Source organism: Daucus carota, chromosome 3 (genome assembly GCF_001625215.2).
Source record: "Daucus carota subsp. sativus chromosome 3, DH1 v3.0, whole genome shotgun sequence".
Lineage (NCBI taxonomy): Eukaryota > Viridiplantae > Streptophyta > Magnoliopsida > Apiales > Apiaceae > Daucus > Daucus carota.
This window is the reverse complement of record NC_030383.2, coordinates 42397852-42419204: the sequence shown is the minus strand read 5'-3', so window position 1 is coordinate 42419204 and position 21353 is coordinate 42397852. Positions and strand designations below refer to the sequence as shown.

General features: G+C 35.2%; 1 protein-coding gene across 1 annotated transcript; it reads right to left on the bottom strand.

The window, feature by feature from the left end:
- Positions 1-7406: 7406 nt before the first annotated feature.
- Positions 7407-7811, bottom strand: LOC108212496 (uncharacterized). The gene has a single exon (XM_017384219.1). The coding sequence runs from the start codon at positions 7809-7811 to the stop codon at positions 7407-7409; it is 405 nt and encodes a 134-aa protein (XP_017239708.1).
- Between the last annotated feature and the right edge of the window lie 13542 nt (positions 7812-21353).

Here is a 21353-nt window from a genome sequence, read left to right as displayed (position 1 = left end):
TAAGTAATGATAACTCTATTATTGAGCTACAAGTCCTTTTACCCCCAGCCTATTATTACAACCGCTGGATAATGTAAAAAAAATGAACATACTGCCTATTACATGTGTTAGAAAATCTTTTATATTTCTAAATTGTTTATACCTGCGTCTCATTTTATTTATCTCATTTTATTTATCTTTATTTTGGTTTGACTTTTAAAATTCAAATTGAACCAACCTTCCTTGATTAATAATTAATAATTATTTTTATATTAAGGTTGAATTGGTGTGGTTTGTAATAATATAAAATTTTCAATTATTTTATAATCATTTTATATATAAACTTAGGTCAAATTTATCAATTTAATTACAAAAATATCAAACAACACAAATAAGTTTAAACGGACTGTGAGACTGATTGACTAATTTTATTTTCGGAAAATAAAAACTTATTTTTGGAGAAAATTATATAAAATTCTACTTTTTTTCTAAAGAAGCCTTTATTTTTTTTATCAGATAACAAATATTTAATACATATTTAACATTTATATTCAAAAAAAAATTATAAAAATATATTTTATAAAAAAATAAGAGTTTTTTCTTCTTTTTTAAAGAACGGCCACCGTATAAGAGATATACTACAAGTTAGAGTAAGTCAAATAGATTACCTAAATGATGTACTAAACTCACATTTAGATAATGTGGGTGTTTGGGTAACCCACTTCTGGGCTTAAAAGTAGTAAAAGCCAACTTCCACTTATTTCCGGACCGTTTGGCAAGTTAAGAGAAGTGCTTAAAATGAGGCTTAAAAGCCTCCAAAAAAAAGCTAGGAAGCCAAGCTTTTTTTGGGTTTGAAGCTTAACATAACAAAATAAGCCACGAGTATCCAAACACTTTTAATAACTTATAAGTTCAAGCCAACTTTTCATTTATAATACACTTCTTTATTTTAAGCAATAAGTCACTTCTTTTAAGCCCCGCCAAACAGCCCCATTGTGTCAAAAAATTCACTCCAACACTAGGAGTGGTTACCTAAATCATATCCCCAAATATCCTAACCCTTATTTGTTTTTAAGTAACTACTAGCCATTACCTATTTAATATTTATGAATGAAAAATTCATCTCCCTCCTTTTTTTTATCTTTTCCCTTCTTTTCCTTTTTCTCTCAAATTTATTATTAAATAATTGGAAATCAAATATATGGATTGCAATACTTTTTTTTTGATAAGCAGACGCAGAAGCGAATTCAATAAAATAAAAGCGAAAACAATGACCCAGTATTTCTTGCTTCGAAACAAAAGGGAAAGCCTAACAGCCTAGAACTGGAAGCAGGAAACTAAAACCACAGAAGGATACAACAGGTGCATTAAAGCACTAGAAACCAAAAACTGAGATCAACAAACCCTGGGACATACAATTCTTAGCTGGACTAGGAATAAAAACCTAAAAAGTTGACACCTTCCACTGACATGAGTTCATTCTCCAACGGATCTTCTTCCTCCGACTCAAACACCCATGGAAGCATTTCCTTCAGAGAACCAGCCACTGCATGATGGAGAGCATCACTGACTTGCTTGCCCTTGCTAGCAGGTCTGCAAAATAGACCAAAATTCAGAAATATAAGGCCTGCAAGTTCCTTTCTGGGCCAGAGATACTGCATCCTCATTTAAGTCTTTGGGGACGAAATGAATAAATACAGAATTGTTAATGTGGCGAGAACATTCTTCCTCCAGGGGAATAATTGGAAACAGACTGTAATCCCCTTTATTTACCGCATTAACTGCTACTAGTGAGTTCGAGCAAATTACCATTCTGTACTGTAGGAGGCGATTACTAACAAACCACTTAATGATGAACCAAATAGCTTTAACTGCCACTTCATCAGCTGTGCTAGAGTGGATTGACCCTGAGAAAGTATACCACACTTTTCCCCCTTTGTCTTTGACTGTACCACCAATTCCTCCCCTGAGATAGCCTTCTGGGCATAAACTCCGCACTGCCGAAATAGCGCAGATTAACTCAAAAGATTTAGCTTTAAACTCCCAGAATTTATTGCTCATATGATGTAGGTGCACCGCAATCGCCCCGCAGGGATTAATGCGCCAGAGAGGGGTGCCTGCAAAGGGGATTAAAAGTGTTGCCTCACCCCACTTATTGACCCTGGCAAAGATAAGACTCTCAATAGCTTGTTTTTTAACCTTCGTGCCACTAAATATCAGCTCATTTCGGGCTAGCCAAATCGACCAGAGAGTCGCTGCTATTACAAGAGGCCAAATAGAATTTACCAAGGGACGATTAAGCAAGCTCAGTAGACGTGGAAGGGAAAAATGGCCTGTCCTATGTTTTAGAACATTTAGGCTCCACCATTGTCCAACAAAGGACCATGCCCATCTAGCAATCTGGCATTCCCACAATAAGTGTTCTAGAGATTCTGATTGGACATCACACCACGGGCAAATTTGCGACCTCCCCCTGATTCGTCTTGCCAAGAACAAATTAGTTGGAAGAATACGATGTTGTACTTTCCACAAGAACAGAACAATCTTTGGAGGGACTTTTAGTCGCCATATGAGCTCCCAGATGGATTTCCTTCCCGCTGAAAGAGCCTGACTAGAAGAAGAGGACTTGAGAAGATGCAAGTTACACGCTTTGGTGGAAAATAATGAGTTACTTGGCGCCCATGCAATGGAATCAGGACCATTTTTTAGAGAAATCAAGCCAAGAATGCAGTTTAGATGCTCCACCTGGTCGAGAAGTTCAGGAGGGAGAGGAGATATCCATATGGAACTGTTCTGGAGATCATACCTCCAAAGCGAGAGAATAAGCTTGACAGTCGAATGTTTCAAGCCAGAGACTTTATAGAGTTGGCAAAAATGGATGCGTAAGGGCGCATTTCCAAACCACCAGTCTTCCCAGAATAATACAGTTTCACCATTCACTAGATTCCACCTAAAATTTGATGAGGATAACAATGGACCTAATAGCTTGTCAGATTTCAACCCGACTATTCCCTTAACTATTGGAGAGCACGATTTTGGGCTGAGCAGAGAGAGATCATAGTTCCAACATTTTCCATAATGTTGAACAAGAAGATTGTTCCAGTGACTCTTTCTTTCGGCATAAGCTCGCCACCACCACTTTGCTACAAGAACTGTATTTTTTTGTGAAAGGGGAACCAAACCCAAACCCCCCAATCTTTTAGGTTTACACAGGTTGTTCCAAGCCAATAAGTGAAGTTTTCTTTTTGATTCATGAGAGTAGCCCCATATAAATTTTCTCCTCACCTGTTCCAGCTTCTGCACTATTCCAGCTGGCATTTTAAAGAGACCGAACCAGAAAGAGGGAACACTATCAATCACTGCCTTAAGCAAGACAAGTCGTCCTGCCATTGAAACTTTATCCGCTTCCAAGGATTGAACTGCGCTAGATACTTTCTTCAGTAACGGAGCCCAGAAATTGAGACGTTGTGGAGATGAACCTATTGTTGCCCCAAGATACTTGAATGCACCTCTGCCAACTACACAGCCTAAGGTGCCTGCCCAGGAAGATAATTTTTGCTCACTAATCTTGTACCCATGCAAACAGCTTTTGGCAAAATTAATTTTGAGCCCAGACAACATTTGAAAGCATTGCAAGACCCGTTTGGCTCCCATAATCGAGCATGGGTCAGGGGAGAGAAAGAGGATTGCAATACTTGATGTTGACACTAAAAATAGATTACCCTAAATCACTAAGATTCACTATTATTCATTATTTTATATTATTAATAGGTAATAAGATAAGTAGACCTTGCTCTTAACACGGACTATGCTGCGAATAGCTATTATAAGCCTTGTTTCCATTTTATAAAATGGTTGCCCTCTTCAGTCTTCTAGTCATGATTGGAATGAAAGCTGATAGGTATGCTAGTATGATGATGTCCGCAATTATTAAAATAAAGTTAATACAGTACTTAACACCTGTACTCATCAGTGAAAAGAATTGAAGCAGTTTTGATTTAGTCTTCCTGAACTGGTCTCTCATGTAGTGATGGTTGATTTTCACAGTATTTAATTGGGCTTCAACGCAACACCTATATAGCCGTAATGCCTACTGCAGCATATATGATTATCACACTTCCATGTTCCAACAATCATGTGTATGAAACATCTGTTAGACTTAGACCAGGGTTCTTGATTAAAATAAATAACCATACACATCACAGGAGGAACGAATATTTTCCATGTACTCAACTTCGTCCGATTGGTGCAACATCAAATTGCTTCTCGTATAATCTTCCCTAGTTGACATGCGACTTTGCTTCTGGGGTACTAGATGAGGGTGGCTAATAAATTAACAAACAAAATATAGTAGTAAAAAATTCTGACAGAACTTCAAAAACCTTGAACTTTTCTAAGGCCTGACTGCTTTAAAATTATTATTCGCAAATCTTTATTATTAACCTAGGCGGATTAGAACAATATATTTGAAATGGGTGAATTTAAAAAAAACTAATTTAAATTAATAAAAATTTTAAATAAAAATCCAATTTACTTAACGGGTTAATTATCAAATTGGGCACTCGCTTCACATCAATATATCATTTGGGTCACTCTCAAATTTTCGGTCTCAGAAATTATATCAGTCTTAAAAATAAAAGGTTAAATTATTTTCACGTCCAAAAAATGGGTAAAATTGATGGTGGAAAAGATGGGTCATGAAGAACCCTAATAATCCATATATAATCGCTTTTTGGACGCGAAAATTCAATTAATCGTCCCAACATAATCTCTATAGCCTACTGTGTTAGATCCCTATGAGTAACACTTCTCAAACTGTCAATTTGTTTTCGAATTTAACTTTTTAGTTTTAAGGTTGATACAATTTCTGAAAACGGTATTTCAAATGAGACCGAAAATTTGGAAGTGACCCGGATGATATATTGGTGTGAAGTGAGTGCCCAATTTGATAATTAACCCTTTAATTAACCGTAATTAAACAACATTAATAATCAACTCAATTAACACAAGTTAATTAACCAAATACATGTATCCATCCTGCAACTAAACTTGGTCATCCCAAAACAAAAGAATAGCCACTACTCGGAATTACAGAAACAGAGCAAATACATGACTCAACTAAACGAAAACACGGAACAAACTACTCGATTAAACAGAATAAAAGAAGGTGGAGCACTACAAACTAAAATAAACCAGCAAAAATCGATTAAAATAAAAGGAGGTAACCTACTTAACCATTCTTGCAGACTTCATTTTACTAATTCAAATAAAACCAAACCTCAACCAAGAGGTTAACAAAACCAAAAATATGCCAGACGTAAACTAAAGAACAGAGGCTGTAATACGATTCCAACCCAGTAACACAAATGACTCAAACTTGCGCAGGACTCGGTGAAGAAACTCGGAACTCAGAAAACGCAAGCAATAAACTGAACGAAAACAGCAGCAACTCGAAGCAACAATGACAAAAACGCAGCAAAGAAAACTCATGAAGACCCATCAAAATCAAAAACGAATCACAGCCATTCTATTACTAACAAAACTAAAGCAATCTAAATGAATACACGGACTCAGCGTGACTCGGCGAAGCAAATAACTAAAACAAACCCAACTCAGCTGCAAGACTCGGAAACACAAAAGAAAGAACCCAGAAAAATGCAGTTTAAACAACACCCAACAGAACAGAGCTAAACTCAGAATCAACACTCAAACCAGTCAGCAAAAACCTGACTCGAAAACGCACTGCAACAGCGAAAAACGACTCGGCAAAGATCAACTGACCAACTCGACACAAGCAAACAAAAACTCGCAAATGGTGACTCGAAAAAGAAAACAGGGGACTCGGGACAAGGGTTTTCGACTCTGTAATGGTAGACTCGACTAAATCACTAAGAAACAACAAACCCAGCATTCAGATAAAACGCAGCAATGACTCGGACAAAGGACGCAGCAAATTAGACAAACTAACAAAGCTCGACGGAAAAATATGCTACAACTCGGTAAGAAGTGGACAAAACTCTACACTAAACTCAGACTAAAAATCGACTACGAAATCAACTCAAAAAATCGGAAAAGAAAACGCAGCAAGCAACTCATCTAATTGAAAGTAAAGAGAGCGGTGACTCGGTGAACTCGGCCTTGACTCAGTGACAACGAAGAGAAGAAGAAAAGCATTTGGGGTTTTAAACTTAAATTAAAAAGGGGCTGGGTTTTGTGTTTTAAACAAAAACAGGGGAGAAGTGTATTGTGTAGTCAGTTTGTTTACAAAATAAAATCAAGGAAATGGGTTTTAATAACAACTAAATCAAAGCATATTCATCTGCTAAATTGTTTACAAATTAAAGAACTGCCGAACTAATATATTGTAGTCTTGAAATATAAAATCAAATCCCCACACAAATTAGTTTTGTGTTGGAATTTAACCCTTTAAACTCTAATTCAAACAATAACAAGATCTACATGAATTAAAAACAAGATGGATTCTTCATTCCCAAAAGCCCTTAGGCATATATGGTGGTATTAAGAAGAATCAAGCTACTAGGAGAATATAAATTAAAAAGACAATACAAGATTAAGCTAAAAGAGATTTGCATAGAAATTAAAAAGTGTATACAAGCTTGGAAAGGAAATTGGGGCTAGCAAAATATAAATCTATCTAAGATACTAACTATAGAAATGACTAGGTAGAAAAAAAGGGTAGGTAGCTAGGTAGGTCATTACAAGTAAAGAGAAGAGGGGTATTTATAACTAAAGAATTAGGGTTTAGGGGTAGGGTGGCTAAATCTTGACCATCCATGTGCTTTGTGTGTTGGGAAGATTGTGGCCCTCCATGTGTCCCTTACTTGCCAACTCTTTTTTTTTTCTTCTTTTCTTTTCCTTTTCCTCTTTTTCTTGCATTTTCTCTTCTTTCTTTATTTATCTACAATTTCCTGAAATAAAATAAATAAGCGATTAATACTACGAAAATAAACAATAAAATAAGCACTTAAATATGCAAAAATATGGACTAATCAATAAGGGAATGGTGTGTTGATGTTTGTATATTCCAGAAGGACATCATTCCAGCGATGATATATTTTCTTTTTTGCTACATGCTAGACAAATAATTAGCCTGGAAATTGTTTTACTGGCCCTAGCTAGGTTCTGCATGTGAAAAATATTGAAAAATGTCCAACTGTACGTACAAGTACTAAATATTTTAAACAACCACAGCTTCCCATGGAGCTTGGTTGATGTGATAGTAGTAGCTCATTTTTAAAATGTCCAGTTCAAATCTCATTATATTATCACGGTGAAGAACAGATATATACAGCAGCTTCAATTGGCCATCTCCATATTGGGAAGATCATGAATATTTGTGGATACAAAGAATGGTTGACGACCAAAAAAATGCACAGTAATAAATAAAGTATATACACATTGCACAATCAACTTGTAGCCATTTCATGAGAAGTCATCAAGGACTTGTAAATTTCGAAAACAAGTCTGTTATCGAATTCAGTAGTCGTGTAAGTAGTAGTAGAGGATTGACGAGCCTTGGGTATTCTTTTCTCACCAAAGCCCTTTGCGGAACTCGAACTGCCCAAATTAAGCATCAAGTTCATGTACCGGTTCTTAAGTTTCCTCCACAGCCTCATAGGCGACGACAATATCAACTTAAACTTCAATTTTGGGACGGTTCTAATTCTCCAGCTCCGCTTCGGACTACCTCCAAGCGTTACTGTCTTTGCGCTCTTACGCCGTCCATTGAATGTAGCATTGTATCCTGCTGGCCTTTTTCGGTGATCACTTTTTGAGCTTCCACGGAACGGGCTTGATGAAAATATTTCCATTGAGATACAGTGAATGCTTTTACGTAGAAGATATCTTTTTATTGGTATGTGCCGAGAGAGAGATTGATGATTAGAGAGTAGGTTGTGCAGAGAGAGTAATGTGTGTGATGGTATTTATAAGTTTTTAGCTAAGCTGGTTCGCTCGGTATGTGGCTATGTGCTATGATGTTTCCTCCCCTCCTGGTCAAATTTGAAGAAACAAGAACAGGCTATGCAGACGTGAAAGACAAAGAACAAACAAGAAGAAAAGATGTTTTACTACTTCTCATGATAGAAAAAGGAGTACAAGCAAATAAGTATTAATAAAGAACTTCCAAAACACTATCTAGAACCACTCCCGCAATTTCTCCATGATGCCTAACTACATGCTAACTTTCCTGAATTAACGCTAACAGGCCATGATTATTTCTAGCAGTTAATGAAAGGATATCTTCGATATAAATTTATTTATATTTGTTTTGGTATTTGTGATAAACATTGAATTTAAATTCACTTAGTAATCCTCCCAAATAGGTCATTGATTTAATTGATTAATCAAAAGTTAAAAGTTATTTTTGGCAAGTCATCTTTAAAATACCTATTATTCCTTCATACTAAAAATACATTTATTATTAAAGGAATATTTCTGTTATGCAATACACATGTTGAGGAATCGTAAAATATGAGTTCCTTAATCTTCCTATTGCAACATTAAAATACATGAAGCTCGAAAAAGGATTATCCTTGTGTGATATTCTTTAGACCACTCATGTGACATTAAAACAAAAATCTCATTTAAAGTAATTTATTCCATATTTAAATGTTTTATTATCTCTCGGAATAAATTATTTTAAATCTTTTAAAATCATAAATCCTTTGATCTTCAATGATTTAAAATTTCTAAATCAAGGATTTATCTTTTCCATATTAATATTGGTCTTGAAAAATATTAATATCATTTTTAAATATACCGTTGAAATATTTTCTCCATGTCTCTCAAATTCTTTATTTTTCGGAGAAAAATATTCACAATACTTAGAAAGGCTTTTCAATGTATCAAAATCATGATTTATCATGAACACTTTATTTCTAAGTATTTTGGTATCAAAATATTCGTCAAAAGGTCTTCTCGAGAATTTAAAAGACGAATTGTTTCGGTTTTTCATAAACCAATTTAAATCTTAGAAAATCGGTTTAAATACTTTAAAATAATTCTCAACCCACCAAAGTATTTTATCTTTATGGGAATCTATTTTAAGTATTTATTCAAGTTTTAAGTTTGGCCTAAATCCCTCTTCGGATATTTCAAAAGAATTGTCGTATTTTATTCGAAACCCGAAAGGCTGATTTAATCGTTTTAAATCCAAATAAAATACTTCCACTTGCCAAATTGACTTGAAACTTGAGATTAGCCAGTTATATATTATTCTTAATGCATGGTAAAAGTTTCGGAATTTTTCGAGAACTTTCATTTTTCTGCGTTTTCTAGCTGTCTGTCCGTACTTCGGCTGAACGTTTGACCAAGCTAGGGTTGACCAAAAATCACCAAAATTTCCAGAGTGCCATTTTCCAATATTCTAAGATTTATCATAATTTTTCTGGAATTTATTTCGCACGTTCGTAAAATCACATTATTTAAGTGTAACGGATTTATTACCGTTATCTCGATTTGCGTGCAACTTCTAGAAGATTCTTGGAGCTGAGAATTCAGCATTTCTATATGTCAAAAAGCCACTTTATGGTTGTTGGGGGACAAGGGGACAAGGGGACAACCTTGGTGACCAAGGTTTGCTTTATGATGTAATGAATGACTTCATCCATATTATGTCATCCATGACATCATCCTTTATTTTTGCCTATAAATACTTGCCTCCCCCCACCCATTTTCTTCTAAGCTAATAGCCAAATACATGCTGAGATTTTGAAGAAGCAAACACTCTCCCAAAGTCTATTCAAGTGCTCACTTCTTTCACTTTGTTTTTAAACCTTCGATTCATCATATACTTCGATATACACAAGGTTTATACCCCGAAGCTTTGTTTCCATTCAACCAAGCCTCGTTCATCTTAGCATATTCTTTAACCACTCTTTCACACCTCCCGAAGGGCTGCCCAAATTCGTTCGTGTACTTAAAGTTGTATCGAACCTCCGACGAATTTTTCCGGCGAACTTTTTGCAAAAATCGTGTAAGTGGTTTATTTTTAGCTTCATTTTATTCGTGTCTTAACCGACCATTTTCAAAGGGCTTTTATACAAAACATTCTCTTCATCTTAAAGCTCTCTTTTGATTTCATAATAAGCGAGTTGGCCACTCGTTATTATCGGGAATTTTGTGCACTAACTTTACTTGCTCACTAACTCATAATTTGTGCTCCCATTCCCATCACTCCCATACCCTTCTTGTTTTAGTGAGACACCCATTTTTCAGCCCTGTGCTTGGTGGGGATATCATTAAGATAAGTTACGTGGTTTACGTGTTTATTTCTCGAACGTGTGTGCGGATGTGATTTTGCTTGTTTTGGTGAAAAACCCCGTTCGGGCCTTTCCGCTATCGTGGGGTACTAACCGAACAAGTTACGTGGTTACTTGTTTATTTCTCGATCTCGTGTGTGTGGGTGTGATTATTAACTACACTATATACTTATATATCACCCAACACTAATTAGTCATACTTGTAGCGCGCCCTCCTTGCGTGACGTGCTCAGTACTAAAATCAACTATTTATATTTTCCGCGAGATATAAATTGTTACACTAACCACTCTTATATTGGTGTTATAATCGATTGATCATTATAATTAACCGTGGTTATTGGATTGACATTGCGGAACCAAATCTTTTTTTAAACAAAGGATATTTTCGTAGATATTGTATTCTAACTTTTGCAGTGAGGTGAAGTGAAGTGAGGTGATCTTCGTTCTAAGACCCAAGTCCTTGACATATTGACGGGGAGTTGATAGTCATCGCACCGTGAGGAAGAAGAAAGATCCAAGATCTAATACCTAAGACCCAAGACCGGCAAAAGGCTTAGAAGTACAAAGACTACTCTTGGAGATACATAGATTTTGAGGGAGTAACGGGAAGTTACGTTCCGAGATAAAAGTCTTGTAATTTTACATTTATAGTGAGGTAGTAACGGGAAGTTACGTACCAAGATTTATATTTGTAAAGGCTTCTCCGCCACCTGTAAGGAGTACATTTCTTCTTATAGTGAAAATCTCGAGTCCGGGGAGGAGCTCGGGGACTGGACTAGGGGTGAGCGAATCCGTTAGGGGTTTCGCCATCGCAAACCAGGATAAAAATCTCTCGTGTGGTACTTTCCTTTCTTTGCATTTAGCTTCCGCATTTACAACTGCTATAACTCACAACACAAGATTTTAAAAAGGGATAAACTTTTTAAAACGCCATAATTGTTTTAATTTGGTGATTAAGCTATTCAACCCCCCCCCCTTCTAGCTTAATTATACCTATATACGGACCTAACAGTTGGTATCAGAGCAGTTGCTTTTATTTGTGCTATTTAATTTTTAAGCACTACAAAAAGTAGATCCGATATGGCTTTTATCAATGCCATCGGTTGTAGTGAAGGTCTCTCAAATTCTAGACCTCCTTTATTTGATGGCACGAACTTTGCCACATGGAAAACAAGATTTCGCATTTATGCTAGAAGTCAAGGTGTCAAAGTTTGGATGGCCATAGAAGATGGTACAATTATTCCGACTAAAATAGTCGACGATATTACTATCGAAAAGAAAGTAAGTGAATATACTCACGATGAGGAAGATAGAATGAATATCGCCGCTAAAGCGGAAATGGTTCTCACAAGTGCACTTGCAGAAAAAGAATATAAACGAGTAAACAATTGCAAGTCCGCACAAGAAATGTGGAACAAGTTAGTAGTAACCTATGAAGGAACTACCGACATAAAAGATTCTCGAATGGATACTTTGATCCAAGAATACGAGAACTTCAAACTCCAAGATGGAGAAAATATCATCGACATGGAAACAAGATTTACTCGTATTGTCGATGAATTAGCTCAACTCGGAAAGAACTATACTCGAAATGAGAAGAATCGTAGGGTTCTTAAATCTTTACCTCCGAGTTGGAAAGTTAAAGTTACAACTATCAAAGAGATGCACAATCTCAATGATTACCACATCGATAACTTATTCGGAAACCTTCGTGCTTACGAAGAAGATAATGTTCCGGATATTGTCGTTCCTAAAGTGGAAGACAAAAAGAAAAATATGGCTTTAAAGTCCATATTAATCGATGAGGATGAAAACGACGAGGAGTTGAATGAAGAACTCCAAAATCTCGATGAAAGCGAGATCGCTCTCTTAACGAGACAACTACGTCGTGTACTTCAAAGTAAAGCTCAAAGGTATGGAAAAGGCTTCCTTAAATCGAATAATCAACAAAGAGTTTTTAACTCTAATGGAAGGCCTAATTACTCTCAAAACTACACTCCTAATTATAAGAGTAATTTTCCTACTACGGGCTATAACAAAGGCAAAGTCAATCAAAGCCCTAATGCTTATAATCATGCCAATAACAACCACACTTACACTCCTCCTAAACCAAAAGAACAAAATCCGGAGGAAGCACAGGATGTGTGTTTCGAGTGTAAGCAACCCGGTCATTTTAAACGGGAATGTCCTAAACTTTCTAAAGGAAGGATTCTCGTGGCCGAAAATGGTTGGGATTTAAGTGAAGATGAAGAGATCTCGGAAACTAATGAAGAAGTGGTCAACTTGTGCTTGATGGCTCTCGAGGATGATTCTTCGTCATCGGATGTCTCCACTTCAAATGATGAGGTAAGTTCTCGATCTAAAGTTTTACATAATTTACATCTCTTTAGTGAATCTTCATTGCACTTATTGGATTTGAGTAAAAGTGATTTGATTGATTTGGTGGTTGAAATAAATAAAATAAGTAGTAGTGCTAATCAACGTACTCTCTCACTATGGTCCGAGAAGGAAAACATTGAAAAGTTGAATAAAACTCAAGAAGAAGAGTTATCTCGGATTAAGGATTTAAATCTTAAAAATGAGGAAGAAATCTCATCTCTTTGTGAACAAAATGATATCCTGAAAAATGAGCATAATAAGAGTAAAGATATCATTATGAGATTGGAAGTTGAAAATGTTTCCTTAGTTCTACAAACCGAGGAATTAGAAAATGAGAAGTTACAATTAAATGGAGACAATACTAAGCTTCATATTGACTTGTTGAATTTGAAGATCCAAAATGAGTCATTAACTCAAGAAAAATCAACTTCGGTTTCTCAAAAAGATAACTTTGAATTAGTTCATGCCTTGAACGGAAAAGACAAGATATTTGAGTTAGAAACTCAAAAGTTGAAGGATGAACACACCAAGATTTTAGCTCATGCCTTAGATCGAGAAAGGATTCTTAATGATAAATTAAATGTCTTGATCAAGGAAAATGAAAATCTTGAAGTTGTAGTTCAAAGGTTCACTAAGGGAAATAAGATGTTAGATAGAATGGTACATTCTAAGACATCTTATAATCATGAAGGATTAGGATATGATAAAAATGCTCAACCTAAAAAGTTTGTACAAGACAAGAAACAAACTACATTTGTTCCCGCTTCACCTAGATATAAATGTTTATATTGCAATAAAGATGGACATACAGTTGAATATTGTAGAATCAAGAATGGTGAAATTAAGGGGAAGTATGTATGGGTTCGTAAAGGAACAAAACCATATCATAAGGTTGATCAAAAAGTGAGAAATAAAAATGTTGATTACACTCAAAGACAACCAAGATTTAGTTATGTTCAACAACCAATTTCTTATCAACATAGAAAAACGAGTTATAATTCGAATGGTCAAACTTCTAGAACTCGTATTATTCCTAGTCAACATTTCTATCCACAAAAATTCATGTATTATCCAAACGATAGAAATAATTTGTATCAAGGTGTAAATTCTCAAGGAAATACTCCTTCAAGAAACACAAGATACTATGACTATTCTAGGAATACTGCATCTAGAAACTACTATGTGCCTAATCATGATCATGCTATGCCTAGTTTCTATCATGCAAACTCAAATGTTTTTAATGATACTCTAACCCGAGGACCCTTAAGACGAAAGGGTACCTATAAATTTAATTGATTTGTTTTGTAGGTTTGCCTTGTTACTAAGCATGATATGTGGTACCTCGATAGTGGCTGTTCAAGACACATGACCGGTAATAAGTCTCTCTTGAATGGTATTAGAAAGGTTGCCGCTGGAAGTGTCACGTTTGGAGATAGTAGCAAGGGTAGTATCATTGGTATTGGAGACATTGGTAATGAACATTTCAAAATTGCTAATGTACAACTAGTTACGGGACTTAAGTATAATCTTCTCTCCATTAGTCAACTATGTGATAATGGATATAAGGTAATATTCTATCCAACTCATTGTTCTATTCTCAACAAGGACGGAAAATCGATGCTTACGTGTCCCCGTAGCAAAAATGTTTACACATGTGATATTAGCAAACATTCTAATGTGTGTCTATTTTCTACTCTTGATGATCCATGGTTGTGGCATCGTAGATTAGGACATGCTAATATGAAATTAATTAAAAGTATTTCAACTAATGATCATGTTAGGGGTATACCAAAGTTAAACTTTAAAAAGGATCATATTTGTGAAGCTTGTGAAATAGGAAAGCAAATTCGAGTATCTCACAAAGCTAAGTTTATGGTATCTACCTCTAGACCTCTCGAGCTATTACATATGGATTTAATTGGACCGGTTCCGGTACAAAGTCTTGGAGGTTGTTCGTACACCTTGGTCATTGTTGATGATTTTTCACGATATACGTGGACAGAATTTCTCAAAGCTAAAAGTGATGCTTTTGAATCATTCTCTTCTTTATGCAAAAAGATTCAAAATCAACAAAATAATACCATTGTCTATATAAGGACTGACCATGGTAAGGAATTTGAGAATTCTAGTTTTACTACGTTTTGTGAGTCAAATGGAATTACACATAACTTTTCTGCACCTTATACTCCTCAATCAAATGGAGTTGTAGAAAGGAAAAATAGGACTTTACAAGAAATGGCAAGCACTATGCTTAATGAATATCGTCGTCCTAAATACTTTTGGGCCGAAGCTATGTCTACCGCTTGTCATATCTTAAATCGAGTATTATTACGTCCTATGACTCAAAAGACTCCCTATGAATTGTACTATGGTAAAACTCCTAAAGTTAGTTATTTTAGAGTTTTCGGGAGCAAATGCTTTATCTTAAATTCTAAAGAATACCTTACAAAATTTGATCCTAAATCAAATGAAGGTATATTTCTTGGTTATTCTACCAATAGTAAAGCATATCGTGTATTCAATCTTAAAACTCTTGTGGTGGAAGAATCAATGAATGTTGCTTTTGATGAATCAAAACCACCCTCGAAGTATATTGATCTTGTGGATAAAGAAGATGCCGAACAAGATGGTGTCGAGGATGTTATCCGTCAATTCGAAAATATGGATATAGGAATTTCCCCTCCTAATAATCCATTAGAATTGTTACAAACCGTTGAAGAACTTCCTAAAGAAATTCCGATTATTAGAAGTCACCCTTTGGATAATGTTTTAGGGGATTTGACTAAAGGAGTTCAAACTCGGTCACAAGTTCAAAATGTTGTAAATCATCTTAGTTTTCTTTCGCAAATTGAGCCTAAAACTGCTAAAGAGGCTTTGCTTGACGAGGATTGGATATCCGCAATGCAAGATGAATTAACCCAATTTTCTCGTAGCAAAGTATGGGAACTCGTTCCATTACCCGAAAATACTTCCTTAATTGGAACTAAATGGGTATTTAGAAATAAATTAGATGAAAATGGAACGGTTGTTCGAAACAAAGCACGCTTAGTGGCTCAAGGATATACTCAAATGGAAGGTATTGACTTTGACGAAACTTATGCACCCGTAGCTAGAATCGAGTCTATTCGTATGTTTTTAGCTTTTGCATGTCATAAGGATTTCAAAGTATATCAAATGGATGTTAAATCTGCATTTTTAAACGGGATATTAGAAGAAGAAGTTTATGTTAAGCAACCTCCCGGTTTTGAAGATGCAACTAATCCCGAGTATGTATACAAGCTATACAAGGCTTTATACGGATTAAAACAAGCTCCAAGAGCTTGGTATGAAAGGCTCAGTAAGTTCCTATTAGAGAATAATTTTAAAATGGGAACGGCTGACAAAACTTTATTTACGCGACAAGAAAAAGATGATATATTACTTGTCCAAATTTACGTAGATGACATTATTTTTGGATCAACAAATAATGATCTATGTAAAGAATTCTCTGAAAATATGAGTAAAGAATTCGAGATGAGTATGATGGGTGAATTAAATTTCTTTTTAGGTTTGCAAATAAGGCAATCCGATGAGGGCATTCATATTTCTCAATCTAAATATTGCAAAGAAATGCTCAAGAAATTTGAAATGGAAAATGCCAGACCTATATCATCTCCTATGTCTACTTCCGATAAATTAACGGAAGATCCTAAAGGGATTCCTGTCGACACTAAGAAATATCGGGGAATGATTGGAAGTTTATTGTATATTACTGCAAGTAGACCCGATATTCAATATAGTGTTTGTAAGTGTGCTAGATTTCAAGTTGCACCAAAGGAATCTCACTTATCTGCTGTTAAAAGAATTTTACGATACTTAAAAGGCACCGTTGATCTTGGCCTTTGGTATCCTAAAGGAGTACCTTTTGATCTAGTATGTTTTTCTGATTCGGATTATGCCGGACATTTGGTTGATAGGAAAAGTACTAGTGGTACGTGTCAATTTCTTGGTGGATGTTTAGTTTCGTGGTTTTCAAAGAAACAAAATTCCGTATCTATCTCTACCACTGAAGCTGAATATATCGCCGCAGCAAAATGTTGTGCACAAATATTATGGATGAAGCAAACATTAGCGGATTATAATGTTAAATTTGATGTTATATCTATTTTATGCGATAACACGAGTGCAATTGATTTAAGTAAAAATCTCGTGTTACATTCAAGATCTAAGCATATAGATATAAGACATCACTTCTTACGTGATCATGTCAATAAAGGCGACATAAAAATGACTCATATTGAAACTGAGTATAACATCGCAGACATTTTCACAAAGCCTTTGAGTTCGGCAAGATTCTCTAAACTCCGACTGGATTTAGGAATGTTGGAACACTCCAAGTAATATTTTGGCCTAATAATTAAATTTAATATTCTTGGTAGAATATTTATCATATCTATAGTCATCTTACGTGTAAGAAATATTATCAATCGGATTTGCTTGTGTGTACTCTGAGAATTCAGATTTGTCAGTAAAGGAATTTGCTGATCGGATTTTCATTGAAGTTATCATTTGAAAATTCTATAAGTATTGATAATCTTTCTTGGGCGAGCGAATATTTTTGGTCACTCAAAAATATTTCTAAGATACTATCTTTATGACATATATTCTATTTATAAAAGAATTATCTTTTGCCAAAATATTCACTTACTAGATTCACTCTAAATTCATGATACCATATCTTATGAATATATTTATCCGTGTTTATTTAGAGGATAAATATTATTTATAAGTGGAATAATTGGAAATATGATTAATATTATTTGCCAGCAAATTTATCCAATAATATCTTAGATATATTATTTTGCAAATTGGATAAATCTGTATTATAGCAAAATATTAATCCTTCTCATATATCATGGTTTTAGGCATTGGGAATCATATCATTATAAATTATTACTCTTTATGATATTTTATCCACTAAATTCCTAAAGGGATATAATTCTTCAAAATTGGATAAAATATTACTATAAAAGGGATAATTTATTATTTATTGATATTTTAATATTGGATAAAATATTTTAATATTTTTGGGCTTCGATATTTTACAAAAACAATTTTCTGCTTTAATTAAACTCAAAAACGCAGCCCAAGTCTTTTTAATTTTTGAGTCCAGTCCAACATATAAACCCTAATCCATCAGCCCGTTTAAACTACAGCCGTTGATTAGAACCCGTTTTAATCTCAGCCGCTCATGTAATTCTTTATAAATATAAACAGTGTTACAACTGTTCACACAAACCCTCGCCTCTCTTATTTTTCTCTCCGCCTCTCTCTCGAAGCCTCTCGCCTCTTCACCTGTTCCGGCGATTTCCTTCATCCCTTTTAAATCTCTTTTACAAAATCAAGCCTCTGCACATCATCTTTCTTGAGTTTTTATCTCGAGTTTTTTGATTTAAACTCTTTGTGTTCTTGATGGATTGGGTAAAATCGATTGGTTTTCGATACATACTCTTGTCGAAATCATCATTTTCGGCGAGATTAATCGAAGCCAGACATCTGTATACATATATATATATTTCGTTTGTTGATTCCACGAAACCCTGATTTTAGGGTTTTTGAAATCTAAGTCGAAACTAACGACTGTTCGAGCCCTTTTGTGCAGGATGTGCTGAATCGGAGGCTACGGAGTTTAGTTGAACTAATTTCATTGTTTTTGCAGGTTCTTGATGTTAGGGTTTCTAAACCCTAAGGCGACGATATTGTGTCTCGTACCCATTCAGTTGATTCGAGGCTCTGTGCACCCCTCGAGTGCGTTAAATCGCTTTTGAGAGTTAGGGTTTTTCATACCCCAACTCGAACTCGAGTGGTCTGATGTGTTTCGCCGAGAAAAAGGGTAGATTTGAATTTGCTTCTCGTCTAACCCTCTATGTTGCAGGTGACTAATTTAGGGGTTTTGAAACCTTAGTCTGCGATGAGCGAAGGGATCTGATCTCTGGCATGTCATGACTCGGCGATGCCTCGCATCAGTTTTGAGAGCGATCTAATCGCATTTGAGAGTAAGGGTTTGAATACCCTAACTCGATCTCAAGCTGATGTCGAGTTTTTGATGTCCTGGTGAGCGCACAAATCATCTCTCCACGAGGCTGAGTCAAGATTTCAGAACCTCCATCTAAACTGATTCACTGGGTTCAGGTAAGGATCCAAGAGTTTCAATGCCTTGGACCTGGTGAGGGGCTCTAACGGCCTAAGCCGCTCTATATTTTCATGTATATACATATTTCGTAGTTGTTGTATATGGTTGTGGTGAGATCTGTTTGATGAGATTGGTTGCTGGTTGAATCTATGCCTTGAATCCATGTGATTTATACAAGAGTATGTGGCTGTGTTCCATGCCTTGGCTGCTGAAGTATTTATATCTGCTGGTAATATCGTAATTATCTGCTCTGTTATATATTTTTTTGCTTGAAATCTGGTTTAAGTTGAGTCTGGTAACTTAAAATTAATGGTGTTTGAAATCTGTATTAAACTGTCATAGGTATCTCATTTTGCATACTTTATGAGTCAAACTGTCTCTTGCTATGTTTATGCTATATTGTGTTAAATCGCTAATCTGGTGTAATATGGGATAAATGAGTCTGTATGGACTAAAGTTGTGTTGATTAACAATTTGAAATATTGCTAATTGGGTATTAAAAATGCTTAAATACATGTGAATTTTTTAAGTTCACTCTATTTGTGTAAATCTTATGACTAAAACCTCTTTATATGATCCTGTGTTAATACCTTGGCTGTATTAAATTTTTTTCTTACTTGGCTCCATATAAACCATGCTTACTTGCTAACTTGATGGATTACATAACCTAGTACATTTGTTTCAATATTTAAATGATTAATCCTGAGAATTGTTATCTATGTGAACACTATTACAAGTCTGTTGTCATTAAACCCATTGATTGCATATTTCTGATGATAGCTATTTGTATACTGAGTATAATTTGCCATGAAATTCTCTCTGAAATTGCAAACTTTTCTTTCACTATTCATATTGATGAGTTTCTGACTTCTTTATCAAGAGTTTTTGCAGGCTGAAAATGGTGGATGGATGGATATGGATAGATATATGTAAATGCTGGAAATTTGAGCATTTGATTGCTTATATATTTTTTTCTAATTTTGTAGCTTGATAATTTCTTGCCGATTAAAAGGTTTTTCTAACAAAATGGGAAAAGATTTTTGTTTAAAAAAAAAAGGGGGAAACTCGATTAATTTTTCATAAGTTAAAGAGAAAACGGAGAAATTGGGATTTTATGGAACAATCAAACTTGTTTGATAAAAGTAGAGTTTTTCTAAACTGGAACTATAGTTGGATAAATTTTCTGAACTTACATCAATTTTTCATGACATAATATAATCTGTCAAGATAGATTTTTTAATTTGGACTGATCAATGTATTTTTTTCTGGATATTTGGATGGCTTGTGTATGTTATATGAATGTGTCTGATCATATTAAACTGATTGGTGTAAGTAAATTTTCATGGAACAAAATTTTGAACAGATTATGTGATATATGTATGAAATTATTTGTCTAAGTGATATAGTTGTAAAATGGACCTGCTTGCTGTGGACTATAGCTAGCTAAAAATAGGTTTTGACAAAATGGATTAGTGATGTCATTATAAACAGTATATTGTTCCCCTGTTTTAAACAAATGAGACAAAAAGGACTGATATTTTCTTTAAGTCAAAACAAATCATTTCAAAACTGTCCTTGTGCATTTAAGGAAGCATACTTTTATACTCAACTACCTTTTCAAAAGTTCAATGCTTTATGTGTGTATTATATGGACTGATTTAGATATGCACACACATGCATTTCGGGCTGTCTGCATGCCTTATTCTCCTTGCCACATTTAATTTCATTCCTTATTCCCTAAATCCAAACAGACTTTACATCTTTATCTATAAATAACCCCCCATCTGTCCCTTTCACACACACCAGAAAAATACTTTCACTCTCACTTTCACTTTTCACCCAATGGAATTCAAACCTCTTCCAAACCCTAACCCTAACCCTGACATACAATACAACCCAACCTTGCTCTATAACATGGAGCACAACCAGTTTGCACACTCAACTTCATCTCCCTTCAACACTTATAAACCCCCTAATCCTTACCCAAACTATCAATCTCAACAATATCCACCTCAACCAAATCAGCCTCACTACTATCCAAACATGCCTACCCATCCCCACACCAACAAGAAACAAAAACAACATCACTTAAACTCTCAAGCCAAACCTTACATATACCAAGGTCATCCTTACCCTCTCTACCAGCCTATCCCTTCTAACCCAGGCCAAACTTCTGCCCAGCCAAACCCTCCACCCCAGAACCAAAACTTTGTCTCTCCTCCTCAAACTGCACCCATCTTAACTTACCACAGGAGAAAAAGGCTTGCAAACGGTCCTAGGATCCCTAGGCTGTTAAATATGTCAAATGTGGGAAAGCTTAGCAAAATGATGAAAGCTGTACAACCGGGAATGATGGTTTTCGTTCCACAAAGGGGTACCGTTCATGGATTCATAATGACTTGTAAGTGGGATAATCTAATTTTCTATAGGGGTCAATGTTATCACACTTATTTAATGGGTGAATTTTATGGTAACTTGGTTACCAAAAGGGATGAAAACAAGATTTTCGAACTTGATTCTGTGGTTCATGGTCGAAATGT